Genomic DNA, 23540 nt, shown 5'->3' with positions numbered 1-23540 from the left:
GATGTGAGTTTTAGGGTGGTCATTGGGAGGGGAAGACAGAAACGGGGAGTGACTATGGTGGTGTGGGGACAGCGTCCAGAGCCGGAGCCACCACCGTGGTCAACTGCCCACCCAGACCCTCCCCTGGACTTTGTGCTGGTGCGCCCGGAGTTCGCACCTTGAGGGGGGGGGTTCTGTAACGGTCCTGACCTGTTTTATGTTGTTTTTGTATGTGTTTAGGTCAGGGCATGTGTTTTGGGTGGGCAGTCTATGTTATCTGTTTCTATGTTGGTTTTGGTTGCCTGGTATGGCTCTTAATTAGAGGCAGGTGTTTTGCGTTCTCCTCTAATTAAGAGTCATATTTAGGTAGGGTGTTCTCACTGTTTGTTGGTGGGTGATTGTCTCCTGTGTCTGTGTCGATGTTACACCATACGGGATTGTTTCGGTTTGTTTCGTGCGTTTATGTAGTCTGTTCCTGTGTCAGCGTGCTTCGTGTATATGTAAGTTCGTTTGTTCAGGTCTGTCTACATCGTTTTGTTATTTTGTTAGTTATATCCAGTATAGTTCGTTTTCGTCTTTGTCTATTTTGTTTATTTAATAAATCATTATGTATTCACAACCTGCTGCGCCTTGGTTCGATCACTATTCCTCCTCTTCGTATGAAGAGAGAGAGGAACGCCGTTACAGAGCGAGTCTTACCTGACCAGAAGTCAGAGACCACTATGACAAATCAAATGTTTGTTGGATCCTTCTTGTCTTCTTCTTTGGCCTCTTAAAGGGAAGGTAATCAGATTACGTTACTGAATTTGTGGGGGGGGGGGGGGGTATTGTGTACAATACTCTTCCCCTCACGTTGTGTCGAGGAGCTGGGTGACACTTTGATTGACAGGTAGTGGAGTTATGAGTTAGTAGAGTAAACACAGAGGGGCAATACTAGGGCCTGACCATGTGTTATCAGAGCAGTGATGTGATTATTAAGGTGGGTGCTTAATAGCACTGAGGTATGTACCTGGTGTTTACTCTGTCAAGTATAAGCAAATAGGTCTGATTGATTGATGAACATTGGTTAAAAATTGAGAGCCAATATTGGGTTACTTGGAGATGACAGACTCACATCTGTAGAAGGTTGGATAGCTGTTGTCTATGGCTGTTGGATGTAGTGTGTGTGTCTGTATTTGTGTGTGCTTGTCTGTGTTCAATATTTTGTGAACGGTAAAGAAAATCTCAAAGAACACTCCTCGTTGAGAACACATTCTACCACAGGCATAGAAGTCCACCCAATCCAAGGCAGCTCCTTCTGCTCCAAAGCCTATTTCAACTCTACCTCAACACAGAAAGCAAATCCTCATCTCTCGCTCACTCTCTCTCTCTCCCCTTGTTTGTCAGAGAGTGTAAATTAATCCTTCTCTCCCGCCCCAAAGGGTGTGTGTGTGTGTTAGGCTTGGGCAGTATAACGTATACCAGGATTTTTTATTTATTTTATTTCACCTTTATTTAACCAGGTAGGCTAGTTGAGAACAAGTTCTCATTTGCAACTGCGACCTGGCCAAGATAAAGCATAGCAGTGTGAACAGACAACAACACAAAGTTACACATGGAGTAAACAATAAACAAGTCAATAACATGGTAGGAAAAAAAAGAGAATCTATATACAATGTGTGCAAAAGGCATGAGGTAGGCAATAAATCGAGTAATTACAATTTAGCAGATTAACACTGGAGTGATAAATCATCAGATGATCATGTGCAAGAAGAGATACTGGTGTGCAAAAGAGCAGAAAAGTAAATAAATAAAAGCAGTATGGGGGGTGAGGTAGGTAAATTGGGTGGGTAGTTTACAGATGGACTATGTACAGCTGCAGCGATCGGTTAGCTGCTCGGATAGCAGATTTTTAAAGTTGTTGAGGGAGATAAAAGTCTCCAACTTCAGAGATTTTTGCAATTCGTTCCAGTCGCAGGCAGCAGAGAACTGGAAGGAAAGGCGTCCAAATGAGATTTTGGCTTTAGGGATGATCAGTGAGATACACCTGCTGGAGCGCGTGCTACGGGTGGGTGTAGCCATCGTGACCAGTGAACTGAGATAAGGCGGCACTTTACCTAGCATAGCCTTGTAGATGACCTGGAGCCAGTGGGTCTGACGACGAACATGTAGCGAGGGCCAGCCGACTAGGGCATACAGGTCGCAGTGGTGGGTCGTATAAGGTGCTTTAGTAACAAAACGGATGGCACTGTGATAAACTGCATCCAGTTTGCTGAGTAGAGTATTGGAAGCTATTTTGTAGATGACATCGCCAAAGTCGAGGATCGGTAGGATAGTCAGTTTTACTAGGGTAAGTTTTGCGGCGTGAGTGAAGGAGGCTTTGTTGCGGAATAGAAAGCCGACTCTAGATTTGATTTTGGATTGGAGATGTTTGATATGAGTCTGGAAGGAGAGTTTGCAGTCTAGCCAGACACCTAGGTACTTATAGATGTCCACATATTCTAGGTCGGAACCGTCCAGGGTGGTGATGCTAGTCGGGCGTGCGGGTGCAGGCAGCGAACGGTTGAAAAGCATGCATTTGGTTTTACTAGCGTTTAAGAGCAGTTATAGGCCACGGAAGGAGTGTTGTATGGCATTGAAGCTCGTTTGGAGGTTAGATAGCACAGTGTCCAAGGAAGGGCCGGAAGTATACAGAATGGTGTCGTCTGCATAGAGGTGGATCAGGGAATCGCCCGCAGCAAGAGCAACATCATTGATGTATACAGAGAAAAGAGTCGGCCCGAGAATTGAACCCTGTGGTACCCCCATAGAGACTGCCAGAGGACCGGACAACATGCCCTCCGATTTGACACACTGAACTCTGTCTGCAAAGTAGTTGGTGAACCAGGCAAGGCAGTCATTAGAAAAACCGAGGCTACTGAGTCTGCCGATAAGAATATGGTGATTGACAGAGTCGAAAGCCTTGGCCAGGTCGATGAAGACGGCTGCACAGTAATGTCTTTTATCGATGGCGGTTATGACATCGTTTAGTACCTTGAGCGTGGCTGAGGTGCACCCGTGACCGGCTCGGAAACCGGATTGCACAGCGGAGAAGGTACGGTGGGATTCGAGATGGTCAGTGATCTGTTTGTTGACTTGGCTTTCGAAGACCTTAGATAGGCAGGGCAGGATGGATATAGGTCTGTAACAGTTTGGGTCCAGGGTGTCTCCCCCTTTGAAGAGGGGGATGACCGCGGCAGCTTTCCAATCCTTGGGGATCTCAGATGATACGAAGGAGAGGTTGAACAGGCTGGTAATAGGGGGTGCGACAATGGCGGCGGACAGTTTCAGAAATAGGGGGTCCAGATTGTCAAGCCCAGCTGATTTGTATGGGTCCAGGTTTTCCAGCTCTTTCAGAACATCTGCTATCTGGATATGGGTAAAGGAGAAGCTGGGGAGGCTTGGGCGAGTAGCAGCGGGGGGGGGGGGGCGGGGCTGTTGGCCAAGGTTGGAGTCGCCAGGAGGAAGGCATGGCCAGCCATTGAGAAATGTTTGTTGAAGTTTTCGATTATCACGGACTTATCATTGGTGACCGTGTTACCTAGCCTCAGTGAAGTAGGCAGCTGGGAGGAGGTGCTCTTGTTTTCCATGGACTTTACAGTATCCCAGAACTTTTTGGAGTTAGAGCTACAGGATGCAAATTTCTGCTTGAAAAAGCTGGCCTTTGCTTTCCTGACTGACTGCGTGTATTGGTTCCTGACTTCCCTGAACAGTTGCATATCGCGGGGGCTCTTCGATGCTATTGCAGTTCGCCACAGGATGTTTTTGTGCTGGTCGAGGGCAGTGAGGTCTGGAGTGAACCAAGGGCTATATCTGTTCTTGGTTCTGCATTTTTTGAACGGAGCATGCTTGTCTAATATGGTGAGGAAGTAACTTTTAAAGAATGACCAGGCATCCTCAACTGACGGGATGAGGTCAATATCCTTCCAGGGTACCCGGGCCAGGTCGATTAGAAAGGCCTGCTCGCAGAAGTGTTTTAGGGAGCGTTTGACAGTGATGAGGGGCGGTCGTTTGGCCGCGGACCCGTGGCGGATACAGGCAATGAGGCAGTGATCGCTGAGATCTTGATTGAAGACAGCAGAGGTGTATTTGGAGGGCAAGTTGGTCAGGATAATGTCTATTAGGGTGCCCATGTTTACGGATTTAGGGTTGTACCTGGTGGGTTCCTTGATGATTTGAGTGAGATTGAGGGCATCAAGCTTAGATTGTAGGACTGCCGGGGTGTTAAGCATATCCCAGTTTAGGTCACCTAACAGAACAAACTCTGAAGCTAGGTGGGGAGCGATCAATTCACAGATGGTGTCCAGGGCACAGCTGGGAGCTGAGGGGGGTCGGTAGCAGGCGGCAACAGTGAGAGACTTATTTCTGGAGAGATTAATTTTTAAAATTAGAAGTTCGAACTGTTTGGGCATAGACTTGGAAAGTATGACAGAACTTTGCAGGCTATCTCTGCAGTAGATTGCAACTCCTCCCCCTTTGGCAGTTCTATCTTGACGGAAAGTGTTATAGTTGGGTATGGAAATCTCAGAATTTTTGGTGGCCTTCCTAAGCCAGGATTCGGAAACGGCAAGGACATCAGGGTTGGCAGAGTGTGCTAAAGCGGTGAGTAAGGCAAACTTAGGGAGGAGGCTTCTGATGTTGACATGCATAAGGCCAAGGCTTTTTCGATCACAGAAGTCAACAAATGAGGGTGACTGGGGACATGCAGGGCCTGGGTTTACCTCCACATCACCCGAGGAACAGAGGAATAGTAGGATGAGGGTGCGGCTAAAGGCTATCAAAACTGGTCGCCTAGAGCGTTGGGGACAAGGAATAAAAGGAGCAGATTTATGGGCGTGGTAGAATAGATTCTGGGCATAATGTGCAGACCAGGGTATGGTGGGGCACGGGTACAGCGGAGGCAAGCCCAGGCACTGTGTGATGATAAGAGAGGTTGTATCTCTGGACATGCTGGTCTCAATGGGTGAGGTCACCGCATGTGTGGGGGGTGGGACAAAGGAGGTATCAGAGGTACGGAGAGTGGAACTACGGGGTCCCTTGCAAACCAAAACAATGATAACTAGCCTGAACAACAGTATGCAAGGCATATTGATATTTGAGAGAGACATACAATAAGGCATAAAGTGATTGCAGGTCTTGATTGGGAGAGCTAGCTAAAACAGGTGAGATAACAGCAGCTAGTCAGCTAACACAGCAACAGCAGGTAAAAATAGCGACGACCAGGCAGACAGGGTCGGATTAACTACACACAGATCCTGAGTTAAAGCACAGAGCCGACAGATAAAACACAAATAAACGGAATGGAGTACCGTGAATTAATGGACAGTCAAGCAGGCATCAGCTATGTAGCCGAGTGATCATAGTGTCCAGGGGGCAGCCGTAGATGGAGCAGTGAGGCCTCCACTAAGCTAGCCCGCGGCGTTTAAAGTTAGTAGCCCGGGGGGGTGGTCTGCTCAGACGGAGGGGGTCTGCTCAGACGGAGGCCGGTTGAGGGCACAGCGGATGGGGTATTTGTCTGCAGACCAGACGTGGTCGTGTCGACAGAGAATCCAAGCCGGATGGCGGTGGCGAAAGAGAGGTTGTGAGTTGTAGAATTGTGTTTGCTAACTGGTGCTAGCTTCGTGATTCAGACAGCTAGTCATGGGTAGCAAGCTAGCAGAAGATGGAGGTCTGTTTTTAGCCACGCCGTGCAATTCCGTCGGTAGATTAGTGGGGTTCCGTGTGGTAGAGGGGACCAATCCAATTGTCAAAATAGTTATAGTGGCCTAAGAAGATTGTTCGATAGACCTGTTCAGATAGCAGCCGATATGCTCAAGACAGCTAACGATTAGCGGGCCGCAGTTAGCATATGGACGTTCAGGTTACGTCGCGATGGAGGGGCCAGTTGAAATACTCCCTCGGGCAGATAACGTCGGTATCCCAGTCGTGAAAGCCCGGTGGGGCTCCGCATCGGCAGAAAAACGGGTCCGGATAGGTGATTGTAGCCCAGGAGTGGCTGATGGAACTCTTCAGCTGGCTAGCTCCGGGATAATTGGTGTTTGCTCCGGAATTGATGTTAGCCGATAGTCACTCGGATAGCAGCTAGTTAGCTGCAAGATCCAGGTGTAAATGTCCAGAGCTTGCGGTAAAAATCCGGGGATATGGAGAGAAAATAGGTCTGGTATGCTCTGGTCTGAGTCGCGTTGTACAAAACTGGCAATAGTTTTCCGAGCTAAAGGATAGCTGATGAGCGCTAGCTGTGGTTAGCTGAACTACTAACGTTAGCTTGTGAGCTGGCTAACTTCTGGCTAGCTTCTGTTGTAGATTTCGGATACGAGGTGAATAATACTTTTGAGGGAAAAAACAGATCCGCACCACATTTGGTGAGGTGGGTTGCAGGAGAGTGTTTTGAAGTTGAGTTTTTAAGAAGAAAAAATATATATATAAAAAGATATGCGAAGAAAAATATATATACACGGGACAAGACGAGGACAAAGGACATCTGACTGCTACGCCATCTTGGATTGGATATTTAGAAATGCAGGGGTAACTTAATTTAACTATCTAAGATGTGCCAAATAAATTAGCTCCAGTTCAAGGCTACAGCTATGCATTTGGTTTGCTAGCTTAAGATCAATCTTCTTGGTTACAGTGGTGACTATCAATCCCCTCCTGGATAAAGATCCCTTCTGCCTAAATTGTTTTGTACAGAATTGTATTCGTATTTTTATTATATACAGTGTATATATTATGTTTGGAAAGAAATAGCGGCCCTTGCACTGCCCGTAATACCGTATACCCCGGTATGGTACAGGAACGGTATTACGCTATGAAAATCTGGATACCGCCTGTCACGGCTGTCGTAAGAAGAGGACCAAGGTGCAGCGTGGTGAGCGTACATACTTCTTTATTATAAGATGTCGCCAACAAAACAATAAACATCAAAACAAAAACGTGACGCCAACGTAGTGCTCACAGGCAACTATACATGGACAACTACCCACAAATACAGGTGGGAAAAAAAGGCTACCTAAGTATGGTTCTCAGAGACAACGATAGACAGCTGCCTCTGATTGAGAACCACACCCGGCCAAACACCAAGAAATACAAATCATAGAAAAAAGAACATAGAATGCCCACCCAAATCACACCCTGACCAAACCAAAATAGAGACATAAAAAGCTCTCTACGGTCAGGGCGTGACACCGCCCAACCCTTGTGTGTGTGTGTGTGTGTGTGTGGGGCCGCAGACTACTCCTTAAGTTCCACCCTATTGTACATCTCCCCCACTGGCTTTTCATAGGGAGGCAGGGAAAGTAGAAGGTCAAGGTGTGGTGTCTTTAAATGAATAATCCTTTAGAAGACACTCACACACACAAACACACTCACACACACACACATACACGCTTGGCGTGGGAACCCAATAGAGTAGGGCATCAACATGTGAGGTAGGATAGTTTCACATTAGGAGTTTGACTGGGCTGGAAGCTGAATAGAGAGAGGGAGTCCCATGACAAAAGTTTGACAGCTCTCTTTTCTGAAGTAGCATGTGGAGACCATGGCCTTTCTCTTTCTGTCTTTACGCTCTCTCTCTTTCTTTCTCTCTTTTTCTGTCTTTACTCTCTCTCTCTCTTTCTCTCTTTCTCTCTCTTTTTCCCACTCTCTTTGTCTCCCTCTCTCTCTCTCTCTCTCTCCAGTGGAGTAACCTTGCCCTGCTTCTGTCACTGTGATTAGGATGAGTGTGGAGATCAGAGGAAAGAGTGCGGGAAAGAGAGGGTGAACTTGACCAACAGAGAGAGCGAGGAGAGAGGACAGACTTTCCCCCTTTCCCTCTCTTTCTATCTCCCTCCCCCTCTCCCCCCCACACCCCCTCCTTCACTTGTATTTCTTAAAGAGAACCCCCCTGTAAGAGTGAGGTCAAGAGTTTGAGGAGGTAGCTAGTGACATGTCTGCTGGTCATGTGAAGTGGTCTATGATCTATGAACCTGGGACTGTGTTTGCTCAACGTTTCGGCTGCAACAACCTGTAGGGGTGTTCACCATGCACCTTGTGGTACACACACACACACACACACACACACACATTCACATCTGTATGGCTAGACACCACAACAGACTGTGAGGTTTCAACATGGTTCCTTTGTAGTTCAATTTTAAGTCCAGATGGACCATCGTCATGTTGATCTGCTTACAGGGCCCCTGGGATCCTGGGCCTAATTCCATATAATTTTGGCCTTGCATTCCAACCCCTGTCCCTTCACCTATCACATCCCCTACCCTTTCACCTCCACCTTACTCCCTATGACATACTCAAATATAGATGAGGGGTATAACTTACACTCACACTACAATCACGAACACACTACCCGTACAGACACACACATAACTATCACAACCACCTCACTCTTTACAACCCACATCCGTACAGCTCCAAACCCCCTCACCTCTCCCACCCCCTCAAACCCCCTCTCTCTCTCCTCTCACCTCAACCTGGATTCAGGGGTAGATGTAACATAGTAAGTGAAAATCCGGGGCACTCAAGTTAATATGATGTGTTACTTTTGGTATAGTATGGTATGTGATCATTTGTGGTTTTCCATCATCCATTTCGTATGATATGTTACAAATAACCATTTGTAGGATATGTTTCGAATTACAATTTGTATGATATTTTACGAATCGCAATTTGTACAATATTTTAAGAATTTGCAATACATATGATATGTTATGAATTCCAATTTGTTGTGGCTAACGTTGGTTAGTTGGCTAACGCTAACATTAGCTAGGTGGCTAATATTAGCAAGGCCAGGGGTTAAGGTTATGGGAAGGGTTAGCTAACATGATAAGTAGTTGAAAAGTAGCTAAAAACAGTAAGTAGTTGCAAATTAGCTAAAATGCTAAAGTTGTCCACGGTGAGATTTGAACACGCAACCTCAGAGTTCGTAGACGTTCCCATTATAAGCTTACCCATCAATGCCGACCAACCACCCTCCTTTCATTTTTGCCTTCAATAACCTTCTGTTTTATGTAACCATACCAAACATAACATATACTAATTTGAGTGTCCCGGATTTTTGTTTACTGTGCTACGTCTAGTCTATGAGACCAGGCTGCTCACCTCCCCAGGACGCAACCGACACCCTTTCATCCCTAATCGCATTGAAACGCCATCCCTGACCCTTGACCTCTAGCTAGCCCCTAGCTGGCCCCTAGGAGCCCCTAGCCCAGGACTGCTGCTGGGGTGTTTTAATCCTCTATGAAAGGACCTATATTGCATTGTTCCCTGTCCCAGACGGTCTCAATATTGACTGACTGACAGACTGACTGGCTGTTCATGAGTAGGCTTCGAGTCTGTATGTAGACCTACACACAGAGTTTCTCACATGAGAGGTTGTTTTCTGTCCCGCTCTGGTTTCTGAGAAAGGAGCATACACATTGTTCTGTGAATGGGCTTTGGTATGTGTGAGATGGCTTATGTACTTTATCTATACTAATAGTGTGATGGATTTTAAGTTGTTGTAGGTATTCCAACTAAGCATAACGTGCAAGGACTATTGAGAAATACACCTATCTTAAAAGTCCCTGCATTGGTTAACTATTCATTTTAGAATATATATATATTTTTTTTTACAAAATTAAAGCACCATGAGGTCTTGCACACAAAGACATGTCTGACATGCTTTTAAGATATGTGCCTGGTGGGTCCCTCAGATCCTCTGGCCTTTTAGTTGTTCCAAAGGTCATAACCAAACATTTTGGCAAGGCTAGCCTTCAGCCACCATGATCCTGACATTTGGAACAGCCTGCTGGAGGATCTGAGGGCCTCAGAAACCATTTTAGAAACCTTTTTAGCTGTGCTTTCAGTATCTATTTGATTTATTTTATCCCATTTTATATATCTTATACATTTTCATTTCTTTTAATGCATCTCTCAGTCCACTGTTATTAGTATTATTTTTTTACTATTTTAATTTGTATAACTTTGTTTTACTATTTTAATTTGTCTAGTTTTTATCTTTCTCACCTTTTATTATTTTATTTAGGACTTTGAAATGCATCCCCTTTCTTTAAGAAATGTGCTTTATAAATAAAGTTCGATGTGATTATTGAAATAGGCAGGGGGAGAAGTTTAAAATGTGTATTCATTTTGAGCAAAAGCTGCATTAAGGTTGACGCATTATTGATAAACTATGATAGCAGATCCCATATGTATTCCCCATGTAAGAGCTCTACTTATCAGATAGTGGTTAGACTGTCCTGGTATGTGGCACCCAGTCTTTTCCTCTCTATTTCTGATCATTTACAAAATGTTAAACATGTTGTGTGTTTGTTTCAGTGGGATAATCAAACCCACTACACATCTTGAACAAAAAGCATGGCGGTTGTTTATTCCTTATAACATTTTTCATCGTCATAAGATATTAGTTAGCAGACGTGAATCAAAAACATAGTTCAAACACTTATTCTATATTATTCCATTGGTTCAATTGTACCCGGCAAAGAAAATCAAATCAAATGCAGCACTTGAAAGTATTGTCCTAGAGGTTAAGCCTGGTACTGCATGTGGTTCTCTCTCTCTCTCTCGCTCTCTCTCTCTCTCAATTCAATTCAAAGGGCTTTTTTGGCATGGGAAACATGTTTACATTGCCAAAGTAACTGGAATAGGCAATAAAACAAAAGGGAAATAAACAAGGGGAACATGAGTAAACATTACACTCACAAAAGTTTTAAAAGCATATAGACATTTCGAATGTTATATTATGGGCTATGTACAGTGTTGTAAGTGTGCACGTAGTTGAAGTATAAAATGGAAAAGTATTCAGACCCCTTGACTTTTTCCAACTTTACAGCCTTATTCCAAAATGTATTAAATAAATAACACACAATACCCCATAACGGCAAAGCGAAAACAGATTTTGGGAAATTTTTGCAAATGTATTGAAAATAAAAAACCGAAATACCTTATTTACACATATATTCATACCCTTTGCTATGAGACTCGAAATTGAGCTCAGGTACATCCTGTTTCCATTGATCATCCTTGAGATGTTTCTACAACTTGATTGGAGTCCACTTGTGGTAAATTCAATTGATTGGACATGATTTGTAAAGGCACACACCTGTCTATATAAGGTCCCACAGTTGAGAGTGCATGTCAGAACAAAAACCAAGCCATGAGGTGGAAGGAATTGTCTGTAAAGCTCCGAGACAGGATTGTGTCGAGGCACAGATCTGGGGAAGGGTACCAAAAATTGTCTGCAGCATTGAAGGTCCCCAAGAACACTGTCCTCCATCATTCTTAAATGGAAGAAATATGGAACCACCAAGACTTTTCCTAGAGCTGGCTGCCCAGCCATACTGAACAATCGGGGGAGAAGAGCCTTGGTCAGGGACGTGACCAAGAACTCGTTGGACACTCTGACAGAGCTCTAAAGTGTACCTGTTTTAGCTTTGTCATTACGGGATATTGTGTGTAGAGTGATGGTGGGAATTTAAAAAATATATACATTTTAGAATAAGTCTGTAACCTAACAAAATGTGGAAAAAGTCAAGGGATCTGAATACTTTCCGAAGGCACTGTAGGTTGTATTTACTATGTTGTTTGTGCTCCACTGGTTGCCCTTTTGTCATGGCAATGGACACAAATCTTACTGCTGTGGTTGGACACTGCGGGTCTCTCTATCTCTCCCTCGTGGCTCAGTTGGTAGAGCATTGGGCTTGCATGTAGCTTGCATGGGGCTTGCATGTAGCGTGCATGGGGCTTGCATGGGGCTTGATTCCCACTAAGGCCAACCATATGAAAATGTATTCACGCCTCAAGACGCTTTGGATAAAAGTGTCTGCTTAATGGCATACAGTACATAATGTAATACTAACGGTCTCTCTCTCTCTCTCTCTCCAGGGAACTACAGGAGAACCGTGTAATGGGTTGGACTGTAGTGGGGGATGCAATTGTAATCCAGAGAAAGGCAGCAGGGTAAGACATGAATACATCTCTATTCTCTCTCCCTCTCACACACATTCACATCTGTGACCGACCCGCTCGATTCGGTCTTATGTACCAACATTTATTATTATTTTTGGATAAAAATAGAGACTTTGATCTAGAAAGCCGTATATCATAGACTACAGTTGAGGAACAATGGGAAAGTAATTCTGCTTTGAAAGTTGATAAACCTGTAACCCCGCTTTTGAGAAAATGGTCCTTGAATGTTTTGATACACCTATTGGAGAGCTCTTCTTCACACCCTCTTAAGCTTTAGCCCCACCCATCTCTTTAAGGATTCACATGTGAGGCCATGTGCTAAACAGAGGGAGTATGGTGGTAGTGTATTCAACAACCAACGATTTCAAGACTAAAGGCTGGTTTATACTACGTCTATCGAACATGTCTGTAGAAAGTTGTCGCAGTCACATCATGAACATTCTATTGTCGTCCGACATGAAACTTGTCATTGTCATTATGTAAAAGTATAAACACAAAAACAACAGGCTGCATGACGTCAGCAGCCTGGTCATCCAAAATAGCATAACTGGTGTATTTTAACACTAATAAACCTATCCGTTTAAAAATGAATTTAGTATATGTCAACCTAGCAAACCAGGCAACTAAAAGCAACTTTCTAAACTATGTTTTATTTCAGTTCACGCTTGTTAGCTAGCTAGCTAATGTTAAGTTAGCTGGCTAGACAGTTCAAATAATGACCAAATGACAGCATCTTAACTTTAGCTAATTTGTGTTCATTATTTCAGGAAAATAAACTCACAACAAGATCATTATTTACAAGTTAATGGCGAGATAATTACAGAAAATAGCTTACGGTTGTGAGTGTGAGTGTGACGAAATAAAAGTAGGACATTCTACTGGAGAATTTTAGAACTTGGACACTGTCTCATTAGCCTAACGTTATATCCTAATTTGACTTTGTTGCAGGTCATGTTGTTCTTCAAATTACCGTCTCTGGTAAACACACGCTATATCAAATCAAATCTATGTTTTTTTGTCACATGCACAGGATACAGAAGGTGTAAACGGTACAGTGAAATGGCTACTTGCATAGTGGGTCTTTTGTTTAAACATGTTAGCTACCTAAACAATGAATAATAATTCCAACTCATAACGTTACTACCCTGCATGAATATGCAGGTAGCTAAAGCTAACCAACTAGGTTCAATGTTAGCTAGCTAGCTAATATTAGGTTATAATTAGCAATGCAAATGGCTCTGAGATACGAATAATATTACTACACAGATCATACACGTAACGTTACCTAGCGAACCAGCCAGCTAGAGTTCTCTAGCTAGCTAACAGTACACTTTAAGTTACAATGAAAACAACTTTCTGACAAAATTAGAAACGTATGATATCTGAAATGTAGCTAGCTAGATTTGAATGGCAAATGAAAGTTCACATGTTCCAGAAGGCATTTCTATAAAACATTTATTTTTACGTTCGAATGGCTCTCCTGTGCAGTAGTGACGCGCGACACACGCCTAGTTTCCTGAAACAAGTCACACACCTATTCCTCCTCTCCTACTACAGGAGGCACTATCTTGGCTTCTCGTCCTTATCCACGCATGTCACAATTGTTTATTTAAAATAAAAATGTTTTATTGTCGCATATACCGGATAGGTACAATCAAATGTGTTTTATGAAGTTCAAAGCAGACCTGGGTCAAATACTTTAAGTACTAGAAAGTAGTTGTGGTTCTTGAAAAACAAAGTCAGAAAACACATACTGTTGCATTGAAAGTCTCGTACAGTGCCTTTGGAAAGTATTAAGACTACTTGACTTTTTCCACATTTTGTTATGTTACAGCTTTATTCTAAAATTAATTCAATCGTTTTTTCCTCCTCATCAATCTACACACACTACCCCATAATGATAAGCAAAAAGAGGTTTTAATAATGTTTTGCAGATTTATTACAAATTAAAAACTGAAATATTACATTTACATAAGTATTCAGACCCTTTGCTCAGTACTTTGTTGAAGCACCTTCGGCAGCGGTTACAGCATCTTGGGTATGACGATATAGGCTTGGCATGCCTGTATTTGGGGAGTTTCTCCCATTCCTCTCTGCAGATCCTCTCAAGCTCTGTCAGGTTGGATGGGGAGTGTTGCTGCACAGCTATTTTCAGGTCTCTCCAAAGATGTTCGATCAGGTTCAAGTCCGGGCTCTGGCTGGGCCACTCAAGTACATTCTGAGACTTGTTCAAATCAAAACAAAGTTTATTTGTCATGTGCGCCGAATACAACAGGTGTTGAAATGCTTACTTACAAGCCCTAACCAACAGTGCCATTTTTGAGTAAAAACTAGGTATTAGGTAAACAATATATAAGTAAAGAATTCAAAAATAAAAAGTAAAATGACAGTGAAAATAACAGTAGCGAGGATATATATAGGTGGTACCGGTACAGAGTCAATGTGCGGGGGCACCGGTTAGTCGGGCTGATTGAGGTAATATGTACATGTAGGTATAGTTAAAGTGACTATGCATAGATGACAGAGAGTAGCAGCAGCGTTAAAGAGTGGGTTGGCGGGTGCGGGGTGGCGGGACACAATGCAAATAGTCCAGGTAGCCATTTGGTCACCTATTCAGGAGTCTTATGGCTTGGGGGTAAAAGCTGTTGAGAAGCCTTTTGGTCCTAGACTTGGCGCTCCGGTACCATTTTCCATGCGGTAGCAGAGAGAACAGTCTATGACTGGGGTGGCTGGGGTCTTTGACAATTTTTAGGGCCTTCCTCTGACACCGCCTGGTATAAAGATCCTGGATGGTAGGAAGCTTAGCCCCAGTGATGTACTGGGCCGTATGCACTACCCTCTGTAGTGCCTTGCGGTCGGAGGCCGAGCAGTTGCCATACCAGGCAGTGATGCAACCAGTCAGGATGCTCTCGATATTGCAGCTGTAGAACCTTTTGACGATCTGAGGACCCATGACAAATCTTTTCAGTCTCCTGAGGAGGAATAGGTTTTGTCGTGCCCTCTTCACGACTGTCTTGGTGTGTTTGTACCATGTTAGTTTGTTGGTGATGTGGACACCAAGGAACCTGAAGCTCTCAACCTGCTCCACTACAGCCCCTTCGATGAGAATGGGGGCGTGCTCGGTCCTCCTTTTCCTGTAGTCCACAATCATCTCCTTTGTCTTGATTATGTTGAGGGATAGGTTACCTTAGTGTTCTTGGGCACAGGGACTATGGTGGTCTGCTTGAAACGTTGGTATGTCAGACACAATCAGGGACATGTTGAAAATGTCAGTGAAGACACCTGCCAGTTGGTCAGCACATGCCCGGTGCACACGTCCTGGTAATATATCTGGCCCAGCTGCCTTGTGAATGTTGACCTGTTTCAAGGTCTTACTCACATCGGCTACGGAGAGCATGATCACACAGTCGTCCGGAACAGCTGATGCTCTCATGCATGCCTCAGTGTTGCTTGCCTTGAAGTGATTGGGCTCGTCTGGTGCTTCCCTTTGTAATCTGTAATAGTTTGCAGGCCCTGCCACATCCGACAAGCATCGGAGTCGGTGTAGTACGATTCAATCTTAGTCCTGTATTGGCGCTTTGCCTGTTTGATGGTTCGTCGGAGGGCATAGCGGGATTTCTTATAAGCTGAAGCCACTCCTGCGTTGTCTTGGCTGTGTGCTTAGGGTCGTTGTCCTGTTGGAAGGTGAACCTTTGCCCCAGTCTGTGGTCCTAAGCGCACTGGATCAGGTTTTCATCAAGGGTCTCTCTGTATTTTGCTCCGTTCATCTTTGCCTCGATCCTGACTAGTCTCTCAGTCCCTGCCGCTGAAAATCATCCCCACAGCATGATGTTACCACCACCATGCTTCACCGTAGGGATGGTGCCAGGTTTCCTCACGATGTGACCCTTGGCATTCAGGCCAAAGAGTTCAATCATGGTTTAATCAGACCAGAGAATCTTGTTTCTCATGGTCTGAGAGTCCTTTAGGTGCCTTTTGGCAAACTCCAAGCGAGCTGTCATGTGCCTTTTTACTAAGGAGTGGCTTCCGTCTGGCTACTCTACCGTAAAGGCCTGATTGGTGGAGTACTGCAGAGATGGTTGTCCTTCTGGAAGTTTCTCCCATCTCCACAGAGGAACTCTAGAGCTCTGTCAGAGTGACCATCGGGTTCTTGGTCACCTGACTGACCAAGGCCCTTCTCCCGGGATTCCTCAGTTTGGCTCGGCGGCCAGCTCTGGGAAGAGCCTTGGTGGTTCCAAACTTCTTTCATTTAAGAATGATGGAGGCCACTGTGTTCTTGTGTACCTTCAATGCTGCAGACATTTTTTGGTGCCCTTCCCCAGACCTGTGCCGTGACACAATCCTGTCTCTGAGCTCTACAGACAATTCCTTCCACCTCATGGCTTGGTTTTTGCTCTGACATGCACTGTCAACAGTGGGACCTTATATAGACAGGTGTGTGCCTTTCCAAATCATGTTCAATCAATTGAGTTTACCACAGGTGGACTCAAAGTTGTAGAAACATCTCAAGGATGATCAATGAAAGCAGGTCACTTGAGTTCAATTTCGAGTCTTATAGCAAACTATAAGTCTTATAGCAAACATACTTATGTAAATAATTATTTTCAAAAAAACAGTTTTTGCTTTTATTATTTATGGGGTATTGTGTGTAGATTTGAGGATTTAAAAAAATCTAATCCATTTTAGAATAAGGCCGTAACGTAACAATAAGTGGAAAAAGTCAAGGGGTCTGAATACTTTCTGAAGGCACTGTGTAAGTGTAACCGATGTGAAATGGCTAGCTAGTTAGCGGTGGTGCGCGCTAATAGCGTTTCAATCGGTGACGTCACTCGCTCTGAGGACCTTGGAAGTAGTTGCGGCTTTTGTGGCGCGATGGGTAACGATGCTTCGAGGGTGGCTGTTGTTGATGTGTGCAGAGCCCAGATTGGGGCGAGGAGAGGGACGGAAGCAATACTGTTACATTGACGCTGTTGACCCGGATCACTGGTTGCTGCGGAAAAGGAGGTCAAAAGGGGGGTGAGTGTAACCGATGTGAAATGGCTAGCTAGTTAGCGGTGGTGTGCGCTAATAGCGTTTAAATCGGGTGACGTCACTCGCTCTGAGACCTGAAGTAGTTGTTCCCCTTGCTCTGCAAGGGCCGAGGCTTTTGTGGCGTGATGGGTAACGATGCTTCGTGGGTGTCAGTTGTTGATGTGTGCAGCCCAGGTACAAGCCCAGGTTCAAGCCCAGGTAGGGGCGAGGTGAGGTGTTGTCTAAATGTTGTAGTCACCTTCAGAAATGACAGCTTTGGTCAAATTACATGTTTTTCGGGCCTCCCGGCTGGCGCAGTGGTCTAGGGCACTGTATCGCTAGCTGTGCCACCAGGGACTCTGGGTTCGCGCCCAGGCTCTGTCGCATCCGGCCGCGACCGGGAGGTCCGTGGGGCGACGCACAATTGGCCTAGCATCGTCCGGGTTTGGCCGGTAGGGATATCCTTGTCTCATTGTGCACCAGCGACTCCTGTGGCGGGCCGGGCGCAGTGCACGCTAACCAAGGTCGCCAGGTGCACGGTGTTTCCTCCGACACGCGCTGTGTTAAGAAGCAGTGCGGCTTGGTTGGGTTGTGTTTCGGAGGACGCATGGCTTTCGACCTTCGTCTCTCCCGAACCCGTACAGGAGTTGTAGCTATGAGAGAAGATAGTAACTACTAACAATTGGATACCGTGAAATTGGTGGTAAATTTAAAAAAAAATATGTAAAAAAAATGACATGTTTTTCTTCTCCAACAAACCTAAACATTAGTTGTGTTGTGTCACATACAAACAGTACATTTTACATTTCAGTCATTCAGCAGGCGCTTTTATCCAGAGCGACTTACAGTTAGTGCATTCATAATTTTTTCCTCAGTAAAGTAGCAAAATCAGTGCTAGTGAGAAAAGAAAGTGAAAGGGTTATTTCAAGAAAAGCAAAGGTGTTATGAATGTAATATAGTTTGTGTTTCTTTTTGTCAGATGCACGCACATACACACATACATACACACTTCAACTCTCCTTTAAAAGCGTGCCTGCGCACTAATATCACCGTTATGACCGTTATAGTTCATGAGAGTAAACGAATCAGACATTCTAAAAAGATAGGCATTAGCCAGACATGTTTTGCACACTTACGCAGATTATTACTTTAATACACTCAGAAAAATATCCTCTGCTGTTGCTGCAATGATGGCTGGTTTATTTTATCTTCTGTCCTCATCTCCACGGTATATAGGAGAGTCCAAGCTCAACAGGTCCTAACAATACCTGTCTAGCTGTCTAGCTGTGTTCAGCCCTTTGCTGAAGTTGATACCTGCAGGCTAGTAATAGTCGTAGTCAATTACCTTACCTGTCCCTGATCTGAGAGAATTAGACACAAACACACACACACACAGTGCACACACATACGAGTGCTCGAGGACTCACGCCCGCACTCACACACACACACTATCCCTGCTTCTCACCTGAAGCCACTTGATAACCTTTTAACAACTTGGTCTCATGCAGTGACAATGCCCAGGCTAGACAAATCTGGATGCTGGCCAACAGGAATGTTTCCCTGTGTTCTGGGCTATGAAGGTCTAGATGTTGGCAAACAGAGATGTTACCCTGTGTTTCTCCCTAAGGCCTGACAGTGGCTCCTTCACCTGCTCTGGCCTCGCTCCAAGCCACTGTTTGTTCTGTTCTGCTACTGCTCCACACCTTGTAGAGTTTGTCTGTCTGTGTCTGTCTGTGTCTGTCTGTCTGTCTGTGTGTGCCAGCGATCACTCCCAAATTCTAAATGCCAGAGGGAGGAACACTAGTGGACCCATGCCCCACCCCTATCCAATTTCCACCCCCCGCCCCCACCCCCCCCCCTTCACCCCTACCTACACCCCTGCCCCCCGCCCCTCGTCCCCTAGCAAAACATGACCAGATCATGTCCCTGAATTACTTTTGTGTGCGTCTCAAATGGCACCCTATTCTCTATGCAGTGCACTAAGTTTGACCAGAGCTCTATAGAACCTGGTCAAAAGAAGTGTACTAGATAGGGAATAGAGTGCCATTTGGGACGCAAGCCTGCAACCTCACCTCGCCCTCTTGCCAACAAGAATTGTTTTGATATGGGGGAGGGGATAAAGAAACAAATAAAAAATCTGTTTCACAACAGGTTGATTTGCGATCGGATGAATAGAAGAAAGGAACGTGAGATGTTTAACATGACGTCTAGCGAGTGCTAACTCCTGCTAATGTGTGTGACACTAAGGAGTTTGACATTAAGGCCCTATTCCCACTACGGGATATGAAGGAGAGTCTGAGGAGCCAGGTGGTCGAAAGAGAATTCTACTTTTCACTTCACATTACATCCTTTCCGTACCTTTCGTCGTGGCTGGCAATGCGACATTCTCGGGTCCGCAGCTCAAATGTACGGTAAATATCACAGTAGCCGCTAGCCAGTAAGCACAAACGATTTAACAGTTCGAGCAACTTAATTCTAAAACATACTACAATTTTGAATAATGCAACCAAACCATTTTACACTCTCAAATAATGCTAAAATCCACAAACGTGCAGAAAATTAAGGAGTTTATTTTCTCGTCCGCACACATTAAACTAGCTGATAATACAGCTATTAGGCCCAGTGCAGTCAAGTACAAAAACAAAACACTGTTGAGATCAAAAGCTACGGCAACAATTTCAGAATGTAACAGGCTGCTACTATTATTTCAGGTAAAACGTAATAAAACAAGTTTAAAAAAAATAATAAGAAAATTACTACATTTCAGCTGTTTCGAAAACATTGCTATGCTAAAAAAAAAATACTGTAAGAGTGTTGGCTCAACGAGACAATTCTGTTTACACTGCCCTGCTTCGAGGGGGTGGGGGGGGGGCGAGTGTCGTGTTCTACCTCCAGAACAGTGGAGGCTGCTGAAGGGAGGACGGCTCGTAATAATGGCCCGAACGGAGTAAATGGAATGGTATCAAACCCATGGTTTTCATGTGTTTCATACCGTTCCAATCACTCCGTTCCATTCCGTCCTCCCCTCAGTAGCCTCCGCTGTTCCGAAGGTTAGCGGTCGAGACATGGCAAGTACACAGTGTATGTGTATTGTTAACGGAAAAGTCTAGTATGTGAAGATCCTCTAAGTTAGGGGTGGAGGATATAGCGTGGTAAAATAGCACGATAACGTGTGGGTTCACAACGGCGTCGTGCTGACAGCTACTGTCTACCGCAGAAATGAACCATGTCCTTACCTCGTAGACCACTCAGCTGTCATGTCAGCTATAAGGGCTCATACCCTCACGTTATCACTCGGCTTCTTACCCCACACAGCGAAGGAACGAGTTCAAGAATAGGATCAGGAACTGGTGATGGAGTGAAAGAATAATGGAAGGGGCAAGAGGATGCGGTGATGAAAGTGGAGTGGAGACTTTCATCCTGACTCATGTCCTCCGGAAAGATGCCCTAGACTCCTCTCGTGCCAAAACGTTTGTGGTGGTCTGATGTGGTGTGTATAGATCTAGATGAGTTAGATAGGCTCACCTCTCAGGGAGGCTGTTTTCTACGCCCCAAGCCTCGTTCAGACCTTCTCCCTTTGCCAAAGCGGTATCTGTATTGCCAGTATCTGTATCACGCCCACGATGTATCATGCTAATGTTTTCAACAATTGATGTGAGGTTGAGTCATTTAGGTATGGCTACAGGACAGAACATTGAATTATATGGTCAAGTTCAATAACATGAGTCATTATCTGTGGATTTGACACTTGCAGGCATGGTCCAAAGAAACATTGTAGAAACATATCATGCTAAAGTATTTCCAATTCATTTGGCAGAATACCCACCTCCAGTTGGAACAAGCTGTTTAGCCCAGGGGACAGAGAAAATGTACCACTCTCTCTCTCTCTCTCTGGGGCTCTTTCTCTCTGTGTCCCTGTCTATCTCTCTCTCTTTCTTTCTCTATCTCCCTCTCCTCCCCTCTCCCTCTCCTCCCCCCTCTCTCAACCCCCCAATCTCTCTCTCTCTCTCTTTGATTCTCTATGTTTAGTCTACTCTGACTGAGTGCACCTTTTAGATCAATTTTGCCTCTCATGGCCTTGATCTATCTGGTTATTTATTCTGTGAGGTGCAGTTATCATTCTATTGGCAAGCTAAAAGACTCCACACACACGCAAACACACACACACACGTTGTTTTTCTAATCCACGAAATAGCTTTTATGTTGTCAGATGAACTGATATCAAAAGTGAATCGTTTTAGCTTCGCCAGTGGGCTGCAAACATCTCACACTCTCTCACACTCGTTCAGTTGGCTCAGACCTACAGTAGGTGTGCTGAGCAGCTGTCGGTGTATGTGTGTTTGCGTGTCTATGTCCATGTATGTGTCTATTCCAATGCAACCGCCAGAGATTGAGTTGGGTTGGTCTATACAGTACGTGTGTATGCATTAGTCCCCTTGTCCATGTCTGTGCCTCAGCTCCCTAGCCGCTTTCAGCAGTCTGACATACTAGTCTTACCAGCACAAGAACCTACTTACTACCTCTACGGTACCCAGTCTGTATCCAAACAACAATTACCTAAGGGCTGTCTGAGGCAGTACACACACCGTGTGGCTGTAGCCTACACTTACACAGACACACGGATAGAGGCCTTATAGCAAATAACATAGTGGCGACTATATTACGCTCCACACACACACACACACACACACACACACACACACACACACACACACACACACACACACACACACACACACACACACACACACACACACACACACACACACACACACACACACACACACACACACACACACACACTCCCATTGTTTAACGCCAACCCTAAGTGGAGGGTGTTGGTTTGTCTCTGCTCAGTTTTCTCCTGTACCAAAGGCACGTTTTGAGGCATTTGTCTTAACCACAGATCTAGGATCAGATAAGACTACCACAGACTTCAGCCACAATTGGGACTTAACAGGAAAAAAAAGACATGAGATCAGTTTAGGCAGAAATTTAGAAGCACACTTGAGGTAGACGTAGGTATTTAAATTGGAATATATCACCTGAATCATAACCTTAACCATAAGCAAAACTTGCACTGGAAGCATGTTTGAGTGGAGGTTTGTCTTCTAATCTACTGATATAGGATCAGATTAGCCTACCATTATAATAACCATAAGCATAAGGGGATGAAATGCCAAACTGACATAAGATCAGTATCTAAGCCCTACAGAGTATCATCCTATTCCATTGGAAGCTATTAACCACATATCTGGGATCAGTTCAGCCTACCAACCAATAACCAAAAGTGGGGATCAGTGTCTCAGGCAAAAGGCATCCTACCTCTACCTCAACCATCCATCTTACTCGCTTACTCCAAAAGGGTTCTTTAGCTGTCCCCATAAGATAACCCCTTTTGGTTTCAGGTAGAAGCCCTTTTGGGGGAACCAGAAGAATCAAAAAGGGTTCTCATATGGGGACAGCCGAAGAACCCTTTTAGGCTGTAGATATTAGCTTTTTTTCTAAGAGTGTACACATTGCTTAGCCACCTCGGCCCAAGTTACACCCTCCAAAATGGACACCGTGCCAGCTGCATTACGTCATTCTCCATGTACATTTCCACCTCTACCCTTTGTCTTAGCTGTCTCTGAATCAATGATGCCATACAATACCAGGACGGCACCATCGAGTGATTTCTAATCAGATTATTAACTATAAACGCCTTAATGTAATAAATAATACTGTGACATATTGGAACATGTCCATTTAGAGTCTAGGCTCAGAGGAGGATCAGCTGTCAGGGAAACATATAGACAATAACATCTGTGGTAAATGTATACACTGTAGGGCCATAAATCTGGAGATGGGACACACACACTGATATATACAGATACCTCCCCCCCCTTATCTCAGCCCGATCTCTATCCTAGGCCTATCTACAAGACTAACCCTTAGCTTCTATCCATAGGGGGGGAAAAGCCTCTTACACATGGACACACCAGCAGAGTGGAAGGACTTAGAGTCCTGTAGTTCCGAGAGAGAGAGAGAGAGAAAGAGAGAGAGAGAGAGAGAGAGAGAGAGAGAGAGAGAGAGAGAGGGGGGATGGGAAGAGAGAGAGAGAAACAATAACATCCGTTTCCACCAGAGGGGAGAGGTCGCGGAGGGACAACGGGATGCTTTGTGTTAAGCATTGCTAACATCAACACCAGGCTTTTATCTGCTTAGGGCCTCGGGCCCCAAGGGACCACACCAAGACCCAGGGCCCTGAAACATATGTCTTCACTTTGGGGAAGAAAGAGAGCGAGAGAGAGAGAGAGAAATGGAGAGGTAGGAAATTAAACAATGCAAAGCTGTGTGGATTTGAGATCATCAAAGCCTTGTGGCCTTTAGTGCTTCTTTAGTCCAAATCTGTTGCTGATCTTTTACAAATACACAGAGGATCAGTGTAATAGAATGTGTATAGTTGTTACTCTAAAAGTCTTTAAGTGATTAAGCTTACTTCTGCACAGAGCCAGTAGGGGGTTAGGCATGAGAGGATAGTGAACTCCCTCTTCCCCTCTCCCCCTCTTTCTCCATCTTCCTCTGTC

The 23540-nt window shown here is 44.7% G+C and overlaps 1 protein-coding gene across 3 annotated transcripts in view; it reads left to right on the top strand.

Annotated features, from left to right (window-relative positions):
* The window catches only part of col4a6 (collagen, type IV, alpha 6), a 206018-nt gene that overhangs the window by 105776 nt on the left and 76702 nt on the right, over positions 1–23540 (top strand). For all 3 annotated transcript variants that reach the window (XM_055938511.1, XM_055938513.1, XM_055938512.1), the window contains exon 4: positions 11878–11952. In XM_055938511.1, the coding sequence (XP_055794486.1) occupies positions 11878–11952 (75 nt within the window). The remainder of the gene's footprint in view (positions 1–11877; positions 11953–23540) is intronic.

The sequence above is a fragment of the Salvelinus fontinalis genome, chromosome 11 (assembly GCF_029448725.1).
Source record: "Salvelinus fontinalis isolate EN_2023a chromosome 11, ASM2944872v1, whole genome shotgun sequence".
Classification (NCBI taxonomy): Eukaryota; Metazoa; Chordata; class Actinopteri; order Salmoniformes; family Salmonidae; genus Salvelinus; species Salvelinus fontinalis.
This window is presented reverse-complemented; position numbering and strand designations above follow the sequence as displayed.